Raw genomic sequence first — 19,733 nt, 5'->3', positions numbered from 1 at the left:
AACAGTGCTAACCACTAAGCCACCATGCTGCCCAAAAGATTCAAAATTGCCTTAATTACAATACATATTATCTTAGTTTCTCTGCCATTTAATGAACATGCAACATATACCCTATAGGAGGGGAAAGGTTTGTGGACCATCACACCCATATGTGGTTCTTCACTAAATCGCCACTTACCACAAAGATTAAACCACACAGTTGTACAGAACATCTCTGTGTGCTGAAGTGTTGCAGCTCCCGTTCACTGGAACTAAGAACCTGCTCGAACCTGTTCCTGCATGTCCCTGTGCATAAAGTCAGATCCATGAAGATGTGGTTCATGGTTCCAAGCTTAAAGAGAAGAGAATGAATGTGTCTTGAGCATATGTATATGTCTTTAAATTCATTTTCTTAAAAGGAAAAAAAACAAAAAACATTTAATCAACAGTGATTAAGGTACACTTGAAATAATTCTGATTTTAATAGGACAATACTCATTTTCACAAGGATCCACATATATATATATATATATATATATATATATAAAAAATATATATATATAAATATATATATATATATATATATTTTTTTTTTTTTTTTTTTTTTTTAAATAGACTTTACTTCATTAAAAGGCACTTCACATTTATGGTGGGGAACATTCACAATGTTTTACTGAACCAATAGCAGCACATCTGTAATTTTGTGTTAATAAATTACAAAATGTTCTCCACACATTCACCTTTTAAACATTTTCCCCTAATTATATTTCAGCAGATTTTGCTCAACATAAAAAAGCTGACTTTTCAGATGCCCCAGAGATCGTAATTAAACCTTTGTTACTTTTGACATGCTTGTCAAGTATTACATTGAAAATACATTTTAAAACTTAATATAAAATATATGATTTTTGTCATGCCATTTGCATTCACACCAGCATTTAAACTAATTGATCCTACTCCTCTTCCTCCACTGCATTCTTTCAAACTGTTACATCAGAATTAGTGAATCTCACGGGGAGAAAAAAATAAATCCTTACTAGTCCTTTATTTCACCTCAGCAAAATGGAAAGCATAAATATTCTGCAAAACAAAACATTATATACACATCATTATACCTTTCTGTACTTCCCCTGAAAGAAGATAACGGGATGAAGGGATTGATGCACTTTGTACAGTGTTTGCAGAAGAATTTTACCTCCAAATGAATAACAATGATTTTTTTTTTTTTATTACTGTGACTGGAAAAATAAACGCCTAGTTGGTCTTAACTATTCATACTGGCAGCAGGGCATAAACACTCCTGATGAACCCAAGCAAGCAAGGATACACACAGAAACCTCAGCCATGAAGTGATGCATCAGAGAAACAATGAAATACAGCATAACAGGATTATATAGGCTTTGACATATAGCAGCCTTTCAACATCAATGATCTTATTTTTCCATTTTATTCTTTTTTCAGTGCCTTTTTCCAAAACTTCATTTTGATTCCATTAAGGTGAACAAAGTGACATGACAAATTTAACAATGCAAAACTAAAAGCAAAGACATTTCTCAAATAAACCTAAAAAAATACCCATGAAGTTAAAATGTGTGCAGTTTCTCAAACATACAACATCATTCTCACCTGTCTAGTTTCTTTAGGTAACGTTCCAACCATGAACATGAATGTTTTTAAGTGACACAGTACCCAAATCCCTAACTTCAAGCTCAGCTTTCCTTAATGTGAAAAAGACCAACACATTTGTGATCTTATTTTATACAGCAGAAAAAAAATGAAAACCATATACAACGAGTTCAGGAAGGATTCGCAGTGCCTTTTGAGAACAAAACTAACTGTGGCTAGCTTGTTTTTGTCATGTTTTGGAGGCAAGCTGAGAGAACGTTGGCATTGATAAGGAGTTAGTCAATGTCCATTTCAGGCAGTTTGGCCTCTGTGGACTCTGGAGCCGGTTGGTCTTTGTTTGGGTTGCTAGGCTGGGACTCTGCTTCTTCCGGTTCATTAACTGGGCCGTTCTGTTCAGGGGCCTTTTCCTCTTTCGGTGGTTCAACTTTGGGTTTGGGTTTTAAGATGATGGGGTTGCAGGTGGAGGACAGCTCCTGTAGAGAACATTCAGTGTTTACAAAGCATGCCACAAACCTTATAAAACAAATTCGCTACAAGTCGCCATGAAACATACTGCCATTGATGAATTTTCTTCTGAAACAGGAAGTCAAAATAACATGAAGTGTTTATCTAATTTACAGCAGCCAATAGTGTTCGAGATAAGCCACATCCCACTCAATCTAAACAAAACTGTCAGTGAGATAGCTAAATGCAGAACAGTGAAGAGAGAAACAAAAGCCTTTTAACTCTTGACTACTGTGTGGAGAATCCCGGATGCTGTATAAAGATAAACGACGTAAATATCATCCTTATTCAAACTCTGACAATCTTCTCCTCTAAATGAATTTTACTAGTATAAAACACTTTAAAAATGGAAACATTATCAGTACCTTGGTTTTGGCTTGAATTTCACAGGCTTTAATAACAGGTGCTACCGTCAGACTCTGCTTGCTCTGTTCATTCATTTTCTTATTCATCCAGTCCATCGCATCGTTTGCCTGCTTTTCCACCTTCATCACCTCCAACTCGTCCAGATGCTCATACTGCTCGTGCTGTTGCAGAAACACACACTTCTTTTTACTTCTAACAAACTGAGTAAAACCATATTTTATGAATGCTCTTAAACACATATTTAAACTTAAATATTTTTATATAAGAGAGCTGCTTGTTACTCCTGAATACAGGAATGGTTTTAGCGAGAAATTATCAGTTTACACACATGGCCAATGTGGAAAGTGTTTTGCATCATAAACCAATCCCTGTCTTTCTAAACAAGTACGTACCTTTGCTTTGTATGCTTCTAAAATCTTCATGTACTTTTGAATTTGCATTCCTAACTCCTCGAAAGCTTTGGGTCGCTCTTCTGCCTCCACCGCTCGTTCCTGGATGGGCTGTCCGAGTTTCTACATTGGAGAAAAAAAATCCCAGTTGTTTTTTTCCTCTGGTATGTAAAAGAACAGTTTCTAATGAAATCCAGTAAAAGCATCTGTATTTACCTTCAGCTCTGTTAGTTTATCAATGTACACCTGCTTTTGTTGGTCTTCTCCTTCTTCATACAGCCAGTTTTCTGTGTCTTCAAGTTTTAGACTAAAAGCATCTCGATCCTGAAAGATTACATCAGCACAGGAAAGAGTGTAAGTTTACCACCACAGGAATATCAGAAACTAATTATAAATTATGTGGTTTACAGACTTACTGCCTCACTGACAAACTTCTCCAGGACACCATGCAGTTTGTCCCGCATCTCATACACGTACTCCTCAACCCCATTCTTAGCATCGTTCCTCTCTTTCTCCAGTTTGTCCTGCATGATCATCTTCCCCTGATGACACCAGCAAAAACAAATGTAAAGAAAGGATCACCAGGATCGGATTAAAGGTCAATTTATACGTTTAACTGATTTTTCACCCACAATGCCAGATAGAAGCTTATAATACTAAGGTGAAGATAGAATAACTGCTTCTGGGGAAATAATTTAATAAAATACACTTCACAGTACTACAAGTGCCTCTGACTTTAAGGAACTATCCTTAAAGCTGTCCTTTTCATAAGCAAAATGATTAGTGACCCAGGCACGATGTAAGCCCCCTGAGGTGTTTGGATTAACCTGCATTACCTCATTCTCCACAAACAGATTGAGCAGCTCGTTAGAAAGCTGCCAGTGCAGGCTGTTCTCTATCGGCAGGTCTACAGTCTTTGTCTTCACTTTGGGTTTCTTGGCTTGTGGAGGCTGGTCATTCTTCTTTTCCTGTTTGTTTTCCTCAGTCTAAAAAAAATGAAACAAAATCTAGCTATAATGCATGAAATCTTTATTTTACATGAAGTCTTTACCTCTACACATCAAAATCAATACCAAACCAATTGGTACACATGCCATTAAGTGTAATAATTACTGAAATTACTGAAAAACTACAAATTTCTAGTGACCATACAGAAGGAAAGAAGCCTGACACTGTTCATTTACTTCATTAACCTCCCCCTTAGCACAAATCATACCCCAGAGTAGTGAGCACTATATGGAGTTTTATTTGGACAGGTGCTGTTGGCTTTGCTTCCTGGTCACGAGTGCTAATAAGTCTTTATTGAAAAGAAATCAGAAGGCCGAAGTATACATGGCATGTCAAGCTCTAATCTCTGACCTTTGGCTCGGAGTACAGAGAATGATGTTAAATCAACAGAGCATCAGCAGTAAACGAAGCAGCGCTTCTTACCTTTAAATGAGTTTCACTGCATATACGCATATTCGCTTTAGATCAATCAACATATAGATTTAACAAGTGAACATGTCTGCAATACTGACTCTACATTTCACTGTTCCGAGGTAAACGCACATTACCTACAGTTAGCTGCCTCTCTCATTGCTAACAAAAGACGACCATGGAGGTGTCAATGTTTTTACTGTACTTTTGTAGTTTAAACACAGAAAAGTCAACCACGGATGCAATTCCAAAACAGACTTCCCTCTTGCAAGTCAGAACAGGACGTGTGAAAATTCTCTGCTTTAACTACAATGGAAAAACTGAGAAAGACACAGGAATCAGGTGCATTAAGGGAACAGCCAATGAGAGCACAGAGGCAGAGATAACACTAGGAAGTACTAACAAACAGAACCTGTCAAAGTCCATTTAGTGCACAGCATGCTGGGGAATGCCAAAGAGGGAGATCTGTGACCATGTATGAGTCTATCAATGTACATTAGACCCTTTTAGTCACCTCCATGTCCTCAGTGTCAGATTTCTTATCTACATTCTCTTTCGCCCCATCAGCCTGGCTTTTCTGCTCTTCTTGGTCCACTTGCATCTTGTTCTTTTCAAAGCACAAAAAGAAATATGTTACAAACAATGAACAATCTACAAAAAATTATGCACAATAATCAGACCAAGTTCCACACTTGCGCTGCAGCAGACAGGCCTTTCAGTCATGCTTTATTTGCGCAGCTGGGTTTAGACCTGCCATGGGTCTTCTTGTTTAAGCAGAGCACATATTTCTGTGATGAGTCGTCCAGGCTTTAATTAAGTGTACTGTAAACTTTACTCAATGGGAAGGCATTACCTCTTCCTCTTTGACAGCTGTATCTGTCTCCATGGGCTCATCTCCCTCTGTAGCCTTCTGCACTTCCACCAGGGAGGCACTGGACACGCTGAACACGCCATGTACGTTTACACGCACCTTCACCTTCACCTTAGAACACTCACCTGATGTCTGAGGCGACACTTTCTGAATAGTGAACTGACCTGAAGAGAGTGAAGGGATTTAGTGTTTTGACAACTGAGAGGCGATAAAAGCAGTTTGTTGGACTGCGTTATGAACACTGTGGAGCTCTTCATAACAAAACTTTAAACTAAAATGACACCACATGGTACAACAGAGAAAACAAGATTTAAACAACAAGAACTCTTCACATTACACTACCCTATTGGCCTCATGCTTCATGTGAGAAATGTTTCAGTATTTCTTCATTGTGTTTCTTACAATGTGTAGCTGTATAATGTACCAGGCTAAATCATGTTCTGCTGAATAATGTTAAACTGTCCTACTTTATCCAGTGTTCTACGTGCATTGCACATTTATGGTCATTGATTTTTCCTACCTCATCAGAAATTTTTTTTTTATTATTTTGTGGTATTATAGAGAAAAAAAAAAAATCATTCCTTTCATATGACGACTTAATGGATCAAAAGAAATTATTCCACAAACTGAAAATGATTCTCTCTCACAAACAAACACGCAACAAGTAAAACAAATTTAGCATCAGCCAGCCATTAAGTATTTAAGTTTGTGTTTCATTGGGTCAAAATGAACTATAATATTCTCATGGTGTGATCTGCTAAATATTCACAATGTTGTTATGATTAGTTAAGAGTTCTGTAGTACTGTTACTTGATGCTGCAACTAGATGGATTACCCAATTGCAACAATAAAATCAGCGTTAGTGGCACGAAAGGGAATAAGCGTGAGCGATCCCGTCATAACGATGTTCTGCGGATGAGATATTAAGATAACAGTCTGTACTTTTCTAACAGTAACCCATCTATTAAAGTCTGTGTGCTTTATAACAAGTGGGTAAGATATGGGAATTCGAGTCCAGACATTAATAAAGAAAGAAGTCTTAGGAAAATTGTACCGATGGTAGGATCGGGATATGGCAGGTCCTTCGGATTGTTGTAGTAGGCGTCCAGGGTGAAAGGCTCCTTGCGGTAGAAGGTTAACACTTTAGAGAAAGGTGCAGGATGGTTTTTAGGGAACACCTCACAATCACTGCAGGGAAAGAACAAAAAAAGAAGAGAGAAATAAGTCAACACATTTTATTATTGTCCAAAAACTAGGACTATCAATAACATTAATAAAGTATAAACAAGTTTAAAAACCTTAAGCCCTCCTCAGCTGCTGAATTCCATTTCAGAGAGATGGAATACGGAACCACATCTGTGATGGAAAACTCTCGCACTTTGAAGGCAGGCGACAGGATTGCGCACTAACCAGGGAAAAGAGAAACATTACTTCATTACTTGTGCTTACTTCATCACCAAGAAAAACACTGGAGGTTGTTTTTACCAATACCAAACCGCAAGACAAGAATTAGCCACACATCCATCATCACAAAGGGAGATGGTTAAAGAACAAGAGCAACAATTATATAACACCCTGAATTTACTAGAACTTCTAGAATTTTTTTCTACAAAATATTGGTTTCAAAAGTGGTTTTGCATTTAGCAGCTCATTATGAAAGTGGAGATTAACAGCTGATTTTGAAACTTCAATAAATTTCTCCAATTCTCCAACTCTTTGTTTGTTGTCTTATTTTTTTTATATATCACGTGCACACATGTTGCTTGGCAGGAACACATTGCACATAGAGTTTGTTAGTTGAACAGAACACAGAGTGAACTGTCTGCATATTTAATACACGCCCAGATTTTTGAGAATGCTTCAGGGAATACACCCTGAATATTTCATTAATTTAACCACCTGTCTAACTTCTTGCATTTAGATAGAAAGGGAAAAGATTTCTGTTAGAGCTGCACAGTTATTTTATATACAAATGTGTTTTGTGTGCTATGCATTCTTTCAAATGCATCACTTTGCTGGCCTGATTTATACTTTTTTTGTTTTAAAAACGATCATGTGTTCAACCATTTATGATTGTTGTTTTTGTTAATTTTGGTCATTAGCTTTCAAAGTGATGCATCAATCCACTCTTTTTGCTTATAATGAATTATAACACACATAGGCCTTCCACAAAGTATCTGATTAAATATGGAACAGTATAAGCAGGTAGGAAGGATGAGTTTTCGTTCCACTCAGGGAATGATGAGTAAAGAATTATGATCCAGTATTCAACAGGGGACTGATGATTCGAGTCACAGACCTGCAGTGCGCAGCCTCTGGCCACTGCCTCGTCCGCATTTAGCGTTGTGCTCAGCTCCTTCCCAAAGAATTTGCTGACTCGCTCTTTGATGGCAGGGATCCGAGAGGCACCACCAATAATCTCCACAGCGTAAATGTCCTCTTTCTTTAGCTCTAGAGAAGAACGGAGGACAGATATCAGGTGTCTGATTCAAGATTCTAAATAAACTCAGGACAGGGGAAGGGAGGTTTTACTCACTGGCTTGTTCGAGCACACTACGCAGGGGTCCCTCCACTTTAGCCAGCAGTGGCGCACACATCTCTTCGAAGCTGCCTCTGGAAGAAAAGCGTCATCTTGTTATTTTTAACCACAGCTTTCACACCAAAGCAAACGCTTACAGCATGCTGCACATGCGAGGATAAATACAAACATAACCCTCCTCTCCTGTGGATCAGATCAGAGCCTGATTTAGCCCCACACAGCTTGCCAAATTAAGGGTTGCTGGGAGACTGACCTGTTGAGTTTGCTACTAACGTCGATGTCATTCATGAAGCATTCAATGTTGAGCGGCAGGTCGGAGGAGTTGGCGCTCATGAGCTTTTTTAGCTTCTCACACTCCTGGTAGAGGCGCACCAGAGCGCGAGGCTTTGAGCGCACATCTAGTTTGTACTTCTGGGCAAACTCCTTGCAGAAATACTGAACAAGTATCTCATCAAAATCTTTACCACCCAGCCCGGTGTCAAATGCAGAGGCCAGGACCTGGAGGGAAATCAAGGCAAATCTTTTTAACATCACCACAATGTATATAAGAACATAAAATATACTATGACTACAATGGAGATATAAATAAAACCTTATAGAGATGATATTTCGGTCAGACTATACCCAAAATGAACAATCCTTAGCAATTTGTTTCTTTTTATTTATTTAGTCACTCTTTATCCATATTCAATAAATGTTTCAGCAGATTTTCATAGTAGCTTTCTTAACTTCTCTGGTTCTGCTCAGTCAGAGTCATACAACACTGCAGAGGATAGAACGGAGGTGGACGGGCAGGCTGAAAGATTTGTCCATTTTTATTGCTAAACTCCTACACTAGCGCAACTAGTGTCATAAAATATCACATACCGTGTTGTGGCTTGTTTGAATGAGACTCTCTGTAACACTAACAGTAGCACAAAAAATTCCCACTTCATACTTAGAGGAAGGTCTGTAATACTAATTTGTAAATCTACAAACCTAAAAGGCATTGTGATATGTAAATGCCTGTCTCCATACCTTTAACTTCCCCTTGTTAAAAGCACAGGCAGAAACCTGATAGCTAGCATGGCCAACATCCACAAACACGATGGTCCTGGGTTTCTCCTCAGGGGCAGGCAGATCCTGCTTGTAAATGCCATATGCCAGGGCAACTGAAATAAACATAATTAAGCACCATAAATACATCAGCTCTAGACCACTCTCGGTTTATACTACATAATGGCCTTAGCTCACTGAGACAGACATGTTTCATTAAAGATGGCTAAAATTCTGCATATATGAATATATATACACATACATATATATTATATTTGTTGATCTCTTAATGAAGGCAGTCACTTAAGTAAAGTTTGGAGAAAAATAAAAAGCCAATAAAGATAAAAAGTTCTTAACATTCTTATTTCTGTGCTATTTGTGTGTTGGGTTTTATTATTAACTTGATAAACACAAGAGGACTCTCAGCAGCCATCTCTCACAGTACATCATGTGATTATTTTTGTAAACTCATTCACTGAGTCAGAAATTAATCTAGTTTTGATTGTAAAAACCAACACGCTGATGCGTCACTAGACTCTGTGTGCAAGCTGCTATAGTGCAGTTCATTGTCATTATTGTCATGCAAATTTAATACAGTGGCGTTAAGTTACAGCAAAGAATCGGTCACAAAATGTTTCGGGGTCATTTACCAGCAGTGGTGTCGTTCATGAGTCGCAGGCAGTTAAGACCAGCAATCTGCGCAGCATCCATAACTGATCTTCTCTCTGCATCAGTGAAGAAACTGGGAATCTGACGGGAAAAAACAAGCATTTAATCTTCTCAACTAGAAACTTAATGGATGACCAGAAATAGGCTTGTGCTATATTAGGATGGGCAGAAAGTTTCAGTGTTTGATCACATCTGACTGCTAGCCTGTGCAGGAGATAACTATAGGATGATAAGTATGTGTGTGTAATGTTTGCCAAGTGAAACACGCACCTATAGATTATATTTCAAATGAAAGTATGACGGAAAGCAAAAGCACACCATGAGACTAGTCAAGACTATGTGAAATGGTAGAAGACTGCTCTTCTGAAGTATTTCTGAGTGATTAGTCATGCTATTATACACCAATGTCACACTGCAGAGAATAACATAATAATTATGCATAACATAATCAGAGTAAATGTCACTGAATAATATATAAAATATATATATTTTAGGCTTTTATATATTTTTTTATATATACATCACTAAATCACACAAGCCTAAAAGACAACATGGAATAAAGTGTCACAGTGACAGTAGATACGTAGAAGCATGCTTGTTTACAGAAATGACGCAGTCTGCCACTGGCTTTTTGAGCGCAGCCTCGGCCGTCTCCTTCAGTTTGGTCAGGAGCATACCGGTGACCTGCTCAATACTGAACACCTTCTCTTCCTCCATGTACATAACCTAAACACATGGAAAGGACAGAACAGCAAACCTTTCAGGACATTAAAAACATTAGTGCAATTAGACCCTATTCCTACAAGAAATTAACTTACCTTGATGCCAGTGGTCCCTGTGGGCATCTGAGCAAGGTCATAGACAAGGCTGGACTTTGCTGACTGGACATACGGGTCAGTGAATGCCCTGCCATGGAATCGCTTAAAGCCTTGGACAGTATTCTTGCAGTTTGTGACCACCTAAACACAGAATTTTAATACAGATTGTAACATTAATAAGATATATGGCAGTCTATTAAATGAGGAAACTATTCAATCTTCAAATCCTTCTAACATTTAAAAAAAAAAAAAAATACAATATAAAGTAGTAAATCCTTGCCTTACCTGACTCTTTGCAGCTGCACCTATCGCCCGATTCCGAGGTCCAAAAGATACAAAGGACCTGAGAACATTTAAATTTCACATGTTAAGCAGAATGATTGGTTAATGAATGCAGGTGAGCTTACATCAACATCTGTATGATCTGTGTGCTCCAATTTCCTACTCCTACAGGTAATGCTATTAAAACCTCTCTTGATGATAAAACAAATTAATATCAGACCAGAGAACGGGTTCAAGATATCATTAACCACATCAAACTTCATTTACAGAGAATTCAAGAAATGCAACTTATTTACTTATTCTTCTTTTAATGCCGTGTCAGCCTCAATGGCAATTTTCACAGCATAATCAAGGCGGCTATAACAGGACATTCTCTGGACTCTTACAGCAATCAAATCTTAAAACTTTTCAACAGTGTCAACAACAGCTATATATTAAAGTGAAGGTCTTTACTTAAAGCGATAGGTATTTATTGAAAGCTATATATTAAAGTGAAGGACTTTAATTTATAATGCGGTTAACTTGTACAGTTTGTTATAAATGCACTAGTCCCATTCCATTTGCCACTGAGATGTAGGAGCTATTATTGTTTTGAGATCCACTTTAAAAGTGTCACTGCAAGGTTGTTAGGCATGGATGTTTACAAAACGGCTGGAATTCAGAAGTCTCCTGATGAAATTCAAGAACCTTTATTGTCATTTCAACCACATATAGCTGACGCAGTACATAGTGAAATGAAACAACGTTTCTCCAGGACCTGGTGCTACATAAACATACAACATAAAGATCAAACACAAGAACAACACAAAGCTAGGACCAAAAGTTCATCCAAGCCACATAAAGTGTAAAGTGTGCAATTGTAAAATGAAGGATGTTTAGACTGAGGCCAAAACAAACAAGTTTCAAAACACAATAGATGTCAAAATTTAAGCTTCATATTTATAGCAAAAACTACAGCCGCAAAATTCAGACCCAAAAACTTGCTGAAAATATGTGTGTGTGAGAAACTGGTTTAAATTGAATAGGACTGATGCACATGCATCAAGTTTAACTGGACACAGCTGGTAGCTCTCCCAGCACTTTTTCTCCATTTCTCACATAGGCAACAATATGTGTGTGTGTGTGTGTATATGTATGTATACACACACGAAATATACAAACACATTAATAATATACAATAACACGCACACAACCGAGAAAGTTCCAGTCTTTGCCGGAGGCCTCAGTGTGAAATTTAAATCAGGTATGTGGAAAAACATACCTTGAAAGACAGTCACGTGGAACTGGATATTTCCACATATGTACTAGTTTCAGTCTTCATTTCACATTCATGCTGAATTTGACAAGCATGAATATTCTTTTATGAGACCACAACTGGTAAAGCAGGTTAAATAACATTATTGTTCCTGTTAAATCTCTATGTGCTATATGTACATAGGTTTTCTTTCAAAACTTACAAGAATGTGCTTTCTACCTAACTTTTCAGATTTTCATGTACAGCATCACTTCTGGTTAAAAAAAATGGGATTAATCTTCAATCCCTGATTAAACATCACTCATGCAGACGGCATATAACATGTGATTTGAGAAGCACGGACGGTCCTAGTCAAGAAATCTTTTGTTAGAGAATTCACTGCATGGTTCGACTAGTTGTGTCTACTGTGATGCTTTTCTCCTCACCATTGCTGTACACAGTGGTTCTATGAATTACTCTAGCCTGCCTTGCTGTCAGCTCTGGCCTTCTGACCTCTCCCATCAACAATGTGGACTGGGCAAAAGTCTACTCGAATCAGGTCTCGAATAGTTACTGGGGTTTGATATTTGTATAATCCCTGTCTATATTCACCAGGCAGAATCTACAGTGGCCCATTGAGCACATAAAATGAGGAGGCTCATCCAAACGTGTTTTTCCTCAGTGACTGAATACAGTTTTGCCAAACCAATGGCTAAAGGCATTGTCATCATATTCCACATACACTTAAAAGGTGTTCCTATTAAAGTGGCCATTGAGCACGAACATGCGACTCGAGACATTTACACTCTAGGAGAAACTTCCTCAAAAACATCCTTCACGCTAGCTAAACGCTAACTTGCTTTTTCTTCCCCCCCCCTCCTCACACTACTGACTAGCAGTTAGGATCATTAAAAAGTTTTTGCTTTTCAGAAGCGTCGACAATTCAATTAAAGCTCCATGACACGGATAAAAAAAGAACCACAATGAAACGCAAACTGACCTAAAATAACCGAACGAAATAAAAATGAATAGCAAAAAAAATTTTCTTTAAAAAAAAGGTGTCATTTCTTGTGCTAGAATTTTCTTCTCGGTGTCGTCACGCATTAGCTTAGCTTTAGCTACTCCCGGGTCGCCATAGTAATATAGAGGGAGCACGAGCACAGAGCAGCACGAGCACGGAACAGTACAGACCACGCGTAATAGTTAGCATCAAGCTAACTGTTCAAAGACGGACGCGAGGTGTTCGTGTTGAAAATGATTGCGAAATTTCTCTCCAGGGTGGGAACGACAACTGTTCACTTTAACTTTTTTTTAATCTGAATACATTTGTTTTTTATTTGTGAATAGGGGGGGGGGGAGTGAAAATGACTCAGCTATCGAAATTCACATTCTAGGCCGCGTTATAAGTTTAAATGTATCTCATTCATTTGTGCACGTTCGTGTCGGGTAGGTAGAGATTTAAACGGTGTGACAGGATGTCACGAGAGAAGAAGATGAGTGGAGACAGTGAGCGTTAATATAGAGTGAGTGTCATATAGATGTGATAGAGCAGTAGAAGTTGTACTCACGGTGTGCATCTGTCGCTGTACTCGTTAGCGACGGTCTCGATTCCACCGGCTCTGGCCACAGCAACATAACAGCTCTGGAAACCCACATCAAATCCCACTACTGACATTTTCACCACTCGGGCTGTACCTTAGAGTGCCTTCTTTAAAGAACGACTAGCGCGCAAACTCTTGCTACAGTCTAAATAATGCCGGCGATGATGATGATGGTGGTGGTGGTGATGATGATGATGATAATAATAATAATAATCCACTACACTCCATTTACTGTCTGGAAGTACAGAAGTGGAGCGCGGCGCACCGGTGACTGCACTTTCACAAATCCGCAGCCGTTCTGACGTCACGCTGTTGACATTTCTCGCGAGATTTCGACGATTCTAGACCTCTCTCGAGCGTTCCTCGAAGCCTGGACCAATCAGAGCGCGGTGCGCGCGTGTTCCGTACACTTGGAGAAACTTCTAGAACTTTCCCAATTATTTTTTAAAATTTATTTTTATTTACTATATTTTCTTTATGTTATGTTGTGTTTGACTCTGCCAGTAGCCCTGGCTTCTTTCCTTGACTTTTTTTTTTTAATATCAATTTATATGTTGTGTTAAGTGTTGAATAATTAATTTTTATTAAAAAATATTTTTATACGCTTTACAACAATTAAAGGTATTCATTTAATTTTACTACGATTTTTATATTTATTGTGCAATTTATTTTAGAACTTGGAAGCTGACCAAATCATTTAAATATGAATTTGATTTTATAGAATTTAAATATAAATATTAAAAACAATATTACATATGAATAAAAATATTATATTAAAAGTATTATTATACATATTTAAAAATTTATTAAATATGAATTTTGAATATTTTGATTATAACCACGTCACTTTTTTATGTTATGTACTTTGTTTTGAACCTGTTAGGGGTCTGACTTTTAAAAAATGTATTATTGTTATATTTACTTTACATTTTATATCTCTATATTTATTTATTTTTTTAATGAATATGTTTGTTTTCATTTTACTTTATACTATTTCTTAAATGCTGCTGTTTGTGTGATTTAAAGTGAAGTGTCATGCTTTGGGCAATGTTCTGCTGGAAATCCTTGGGTCCTGCCATCCATGTGGATTTACTTTGACACGTACCACCTACCTAAGCATTGTTCAAGATTCAAGAAGCTTTTATTGTCATTTCAACCACATATAGCTGGCGCAGTACATAGTGAAATGAAACAACGTTTCTCCAGGACCTGGTGCTACATAAACATACAACTACTAGTTCAATACAAAACAACAAACAACACCACAGAGCTAGGACAGAAGTTTGTCTTAGCCACGTAAAGTGCACAGTGTGCAGCTAGGTGCAAACAGAGCATAGACAAGACAGTGCAAAAAAGACAATAAATACAATAAAGACAACACAAAAGAACACAGGACACTTAGCGCTGAAAGGAAATAAAAGAACGTGTGTACTGGAATGTAAGTGAAATAAAATAGATAAAGTGAAATGATGTAGAAAAAAAAAAGTATTGTGCAAAAATATTGTGCAAAAATACACAGCAGCAGTTGAGGTAGTGCAAATAGAATAAACATAAGTATAACTATAGCAGCGGATGACAGGTAGAGGTAGTGCAGTAAGTAATGAACAGTATAAATTATGTGTGTGTGTGTTTGTGTCCACACAGTCAAGAGAGAGTGTGTGTATCTGTGTGTGAGAGAGACAGAGAGTTAGTATACAGTTCAGTCCTGAGTGAGAGTGTGTGTGTGTGAGAGAGTGTAGAACAGTTCAGTCCTGAGTGAGAGTGTGTGTGTGTGTGTGAGAGAGTGTAGAACAGTTCAGTCCTGAGTGAGAGTGTGTGTGTGTGTGTGAGAGAGTGTAGAACAGTTCAGTCCTGAGTGAGAGTGTGTGTGTGTGTGTGTGTGTGTGAGAGTGTAGAACAGTTCAGTCCCGGGTGTTGAGGAGCCTAATGGCTTGAGGAAAGAAACTGTTACACAGTCTGGTTGTGAGGGCCCGAATGCTCCGGTACCTCTTTCCAGATGGCAGGAGGGTGAAGAGTGTGTGTGAGGGGTGTGTGGGGTCAGCCACAATGCTGATGGCTTTGCGGATGCAGCGTGCGGTGTAAATGTCTGTGATAGAGGGGAGAGAGACTCCGATGATCTTCTCAGCTGTCCTCACTATCCGCTGAAGGGTCTTGCGATCTGAGACGGTGCAGTTCCCAAACCAACACCCAAACCTGTTGCAGACCATGTACACTCTTTCATGGAAACGGTATTCCCTGATGACTGTGTCCTCATTCAGCAGGATAATACACCACAAAGCAAAAATGGTTCAGGAATGGTTTGATGAACACAACAACAAATTTGAGGTCTTTACTTGGCCTCCGAATTCCCTAGATCTCAATCCAATCGAGCATCTGTGGGATGTGCTGGACAGACAAGTCCGATCCATGGAGGCCACACCTTGCAACTTACAGGACTTAAAGGATCTGCTGCTAACATCTCGGTGCCAGACCCCACAGCACACCTTCAGGGATCTAGTGGAGCCTCGATGGGTCAGGGCTGTTTTGGCAGCAAAAGGGGGACCAACACAATATTAGACAGGTGGTCATAATGTTACGGCTGATCGGTGTATATTATCCACACTATAATTCCCCTTTTCTGCTCTCAATCTTCACAGTATATCTTACAATAGAAATGGCTCTGTACATCCTACACACTGTCTGCACTCACAAAATTTCATTAAAGATTAATTCTGGGTTGATTAACGCGGCTGACAGTGATTAATATTCGGTTTGAACCTGGCGCACTGCTCCTCCTGTCCAGCAGGGGGCACACAGTAAACTCAGGAGGGAAACAAAGAGCTGACGCCGACGTACTGACGCAACCAACATGGCGACGCCTATGCATCGATTAATTGCTCGCAGACAAGCGTGAGTTTATGTTAATATTAATATCATGCGGAAATAAGCATGCGGAAATAAGCATATTATCTGTTCAACAGCGATACTTTATGTGGGATCTAGAACCTTCTAGAAATCAGCGGCGCTCTGAGTGAGGTGGTGTGTGTGTGTTGTGTGTGTGTGTGTGTGTGTGTGTGTGAGCATAGTTAGCTTTCTAGCAGGCGGCTCTCTTTTACACACCTAGTGCACTACGTAGGAAGTACAAGTGATTATTCTGTACTTCTATGTAGTGTACTAATCTATGGAATAGAAAGCGGTTTGGGGTGGAACCGGAATGTTAGCCTGAATCGAGCTATGTCGCTATGATTTAATATTTGCATTCATATCTCAAGAAGTGTTTCTGAACTTTTGAATAGATGTGTTTTTGTCACCACGTGACGTCCCGGAGCCGCTAGTTTTATTATTATTATTTATTATTATTATTATTATTTATTCCCAATCCTCTTTTGTTGACTGCAGGGAGGCCAACAAGCAGCATGTTCGCTGTCAGAAGTGTCTGGAGCACGGACACTGGTCCTACGAGTGCACTGGGAAAAGAAAATACCTGTACAGACCTTCCAGAACCGCCGAGCTGAAAAAGAAGCTGAAAGATGACTCTGAGAAAGTGGAGACTGACCCTGGGTATGTAACACAGCTGCTCACAAGTAATGCCACCCTAGTCCTCATCAGTGCCGGGGAGTAGCTAATGCATGGGCAAAAAATCGTGTGAATATATTATATATCAATGTCCGATCAGACATAACATTATGAGCAGTGAGAGGTGAAGTGAATAACACTGATTGTCTCCTCATCATGGCACCTGTTAGTGGGTGGGATATATTAGGCAGCAAGTGAACATTTTGTCCTCAAAGTTGATGTGTTAGGAGCAGGAAAAATGGGCAAGCGTAAGGATTTGAGCGAGTTTGATGAAGGGCCAAATTGTGATGGCTAGACGACTGGATCAGAGCATCTCCAAAACTGCAGCTCTTGTGGGGTGTTCCCGGTCTGCAGTGGTCAGTATCTACCAAAAGTGGTCCAAGGAAGGAACAGTGGTGAACTGGCAACAGGGTCATGGGCAGCCAAGGCTCATTGATGCACGTGGGGAGCAAAGGCTGGCCCATGTGGTCCGATCCAACAGACGAGCTACTGTTGCTGAAGAAGTGCATGACAGGTCAGGGCTGTTTTGGCAGCAAAAGGGGAACCAACACAATATTAGGCAGGTGGTTGTAATGTTATGCCTGGTCGGTGTATTTACAACAATGCAGAAAAAATGAAGACGTGTGGAAATCCAAAAATGTAATGAATGAACTAACTTTGGTTTATTACTGTAAATATCACAAAGAAAAAAAAACTGCAAACTGGACGAGAGACATTTAAACAGTTTATTATTTTGCACAGATTAATTTTAATGATGTAAATTCACACATTTGTTGAGACTGAAACTGTAATTGAAATTGTGCAGCTCGTTTTTATCTTAACAAATTTATCTTTAACAAATTGTTTTAAATCATATGAATGAAATCATGACTCCTCCCATCTGACTCCTGATTTCCGTATGTCTTTATTAGAGATGGACCTGTGGCTCTGAGTGAAAAGAAAACAAAGAAAAAAAGGTGAAGTCTTGATTATATTGTTGATATTTGAGCAACAATTTTGTTTGATTTTTTTTGTAATCTTTTACAGTCTGTCAATGAACGTGTGTGTGTGTGTGTAAAACCATTTTCATTGTTATTCAGGTCTAAATCCTCCAGCGGGTCGAGTAGCAGCAGCAGCAGCAGCGATTCGGGCAGCTCCTCTAGCGACTCGTCATCAGACAGCAGCGACTCGTCCACCTCGTTGTCCTCTTCTGAGGATGAAGACAGCAGCACCAGTGACAGTGAAGACACTTCCAGCTCTTCCTCCTCCTCATCGTCCTCTTCCTCCAGCTCTGACTCAGACTCCGACTCCTCCAGTGGCAGCAGCTCTGACCAGGGCCCACCAAAGAAAAGGAAAAAGAAGAAATAAAAACCTCACCGTCTGCATTTCTGGTGTTTCATTGTTTTATGGTACTCTGATTGTTCTGGGGGGAAAAAGAATCCCTGTAAAATTCTGTCACCTATCTTTCACTGCTTTAATTTTTAAAAAAAGCGGCATCTGTAAACAAAAAGGAGACGAATACTGGATCATTTCACCTGCAGAGAAGAACACAGATTGTTCGGAGCAGATGATTATTTTTGTTGTGTTGTTAGTTACTGCCAGGGGAAAGAATTGTTCCTTTTTTCTTTAACTTTACTGTTCTCTTCTCTTTCTTTCATTTCCATTTTTGGTAGACTTTCTGTTTATGGAATATGTATAGGCTTTTTTTTTTCTTTTTTTTTCAGTTTTCCAGAAGGTGCAGGTTGTTCTTTCTGTTTCACATGGAATGAATGAATGACATGAAGATTTTATTTGGCCCTGTGAGTTACCAACGTTACAGCATATAGTACAACTGAGCGAGAGTGTGTTTGTGAGTGTGAGTGTGTGAGTGAACTGATCTGACCATCTGAAATATACTGTTTTGTTTTGTTTTATAATTTCCCACGTGAACAGACAGCTGGATCATATGAATAGAAGAACCTTATTAAGATCCTTTCCTTTTTTGGTTCTAAAGTCAATCCAGAATAAATTAAAGTTTGTATTTACACCGTCAGCTACGCTGCCCTTAATTTGTCAGAAGCAAAGGTCTGTTATCATAAAGTGTTGTTACAAAGCTATCTACCATACAAACTCACTGGCCACTTTATTAGAAACACCTACAGCCCTGTTCATTCATGCAGTTAACCAATCAGCTAATCAAGTGGTGAGAGTTTGTTTTATTTACATTAAATTATCAGATCCAGGTTAAGAGATTCATTTAATATTCACATCAAACATCTGAATGGGTCAGAACACAGAACAGTCTGTATTAGCATGTGCCAAATGCCCTACATGTCTGTAGAGTTAATGCAGAGTGGTTTACATGCCATAAATGTGTGTAGAGTGGTGTGTGAAACAGAGAGTGTCAGAGCTTCAACACTGTGTTGATTAAAAAGAAATCAGAGGAGAACCACCAGCGTATCGCAACAGGTATCGTAAATTCTGAACCCTGAGATGACCACAACAGGAGAAGTTCCACTTCTTGTTAATCAGGAACTGGAATCTGAGAACAGTGTGTGTATAGACTGACCTGAACTGGATGAAAGTTGGAGTCCAGTTAAATTATTAACAAATGAAATAAAATTAAGAGATGTGAAGTATTTATCCCTTTTAATTTGAAATCCATAAATTAGTTACAGTTACAGAGATCTTCAGCTTGCTAATGGGTTTATTTCTGAGCTGTTTGTCGCCCGCTAGTGGAAGAACAGAATCTAACACAAATCTTTCGGTTCGGTTAAAGTCCAGAAAATAATTTTAATCTAGAATATGGATTTATTTGTTGGTCACTGGATCAGAACCTTTACCGAGTCCGGCTCCCATGCTGGTCATTTGGGGACGTGTGTGTGCGC

General features: G+C 38.8%; 2 protein-coding genes across 2 annotated transcripts; one reads left to right on the top strand and one right to left on the bottom strand.

Moving 5' to 3' along the window:
• Positions 1-1,191: 1,191 nt before the first annotated feature.
• On the bottom strand, positions 1,192-13,638 carry hspa4a (heat shock protein 4a). The gene is made up of 19 exons (XM_058415679.1): positions 13,300-13,638; positions 10,501-10,558; positions 10,216-10,356; positions 10,001-10,123; positions 9,379-9,478; positions 8,711-8,844; positions 7,947-8,191; positions 7,691-7,767; positions 7,454-7,605; positions 6,453-6,559; positions 6,209-6,342; positions 5,137-5,318; positions 4,798-4,890; positions 3,701-3,850; positions 3,281-3,406; positions 3,081-3,188; positions 2,868-2,987; positions 2,475-2,636; positions 1,192-2,078 (listed from the first exon to the last, which is right to left on the bottom strand). The coding sequence occupies exons 1-19, from the start codon at positions 13,404-13,406 to the stop codon at positions 1,881-1,883; spliced, it is 2,517 nt and encodes an 838-aa protein (XP_058271662.1). The 5' UTR covers positions 13,407-13,638; the 3' UTR covers positions 1,192-1,880.
• A 2,487-nt stretch (positions 13,639-16,125) lies between these two features.
• zcchc10 (zinc finger, CCHC domain containing 10) lies at positions 16,126-18,892 on the top strand. Its single transcript, XM_058415168.1, has 4 exons — positions 16,126-16,221; positions 16,711-16,872; positions 17,799-17,843; positions 17,967-18,892. Exons 1-4 carry the CDS (start codon positions 16,181-16,183, stop codon positions 18,232-18,234), a joined length of 516 nt encoding a protein of 171 aa, XP_058271151.1. The 5' UTR covers positions 16,126-16,180; the 3' UTR covers positions 18,235-18,892.
• The last annotated feature ends 841 nt before the right edge of the window (positions 18,893-19,733 follow it).

The sequence above is a fragment of the Hemibagrus wyckioides genome, linkage group LG18, assembly GCF_019097595.1.
Source record: "Hemibagrus wyckioides isolate EC202008001 linkage group LG18, SWU_Hwy_1.0, whole genome shotgun sequence".
Lineage (NCBI taxonomy): Eukaryota > Metazoa > Chordata > Actinopteri > Siluriformes > Bagridae > Hemibagrus > Hemibagrus wyckioides.
This window is presented reverse-complemented; position numbering and strand designations above follow the sequence as displayed.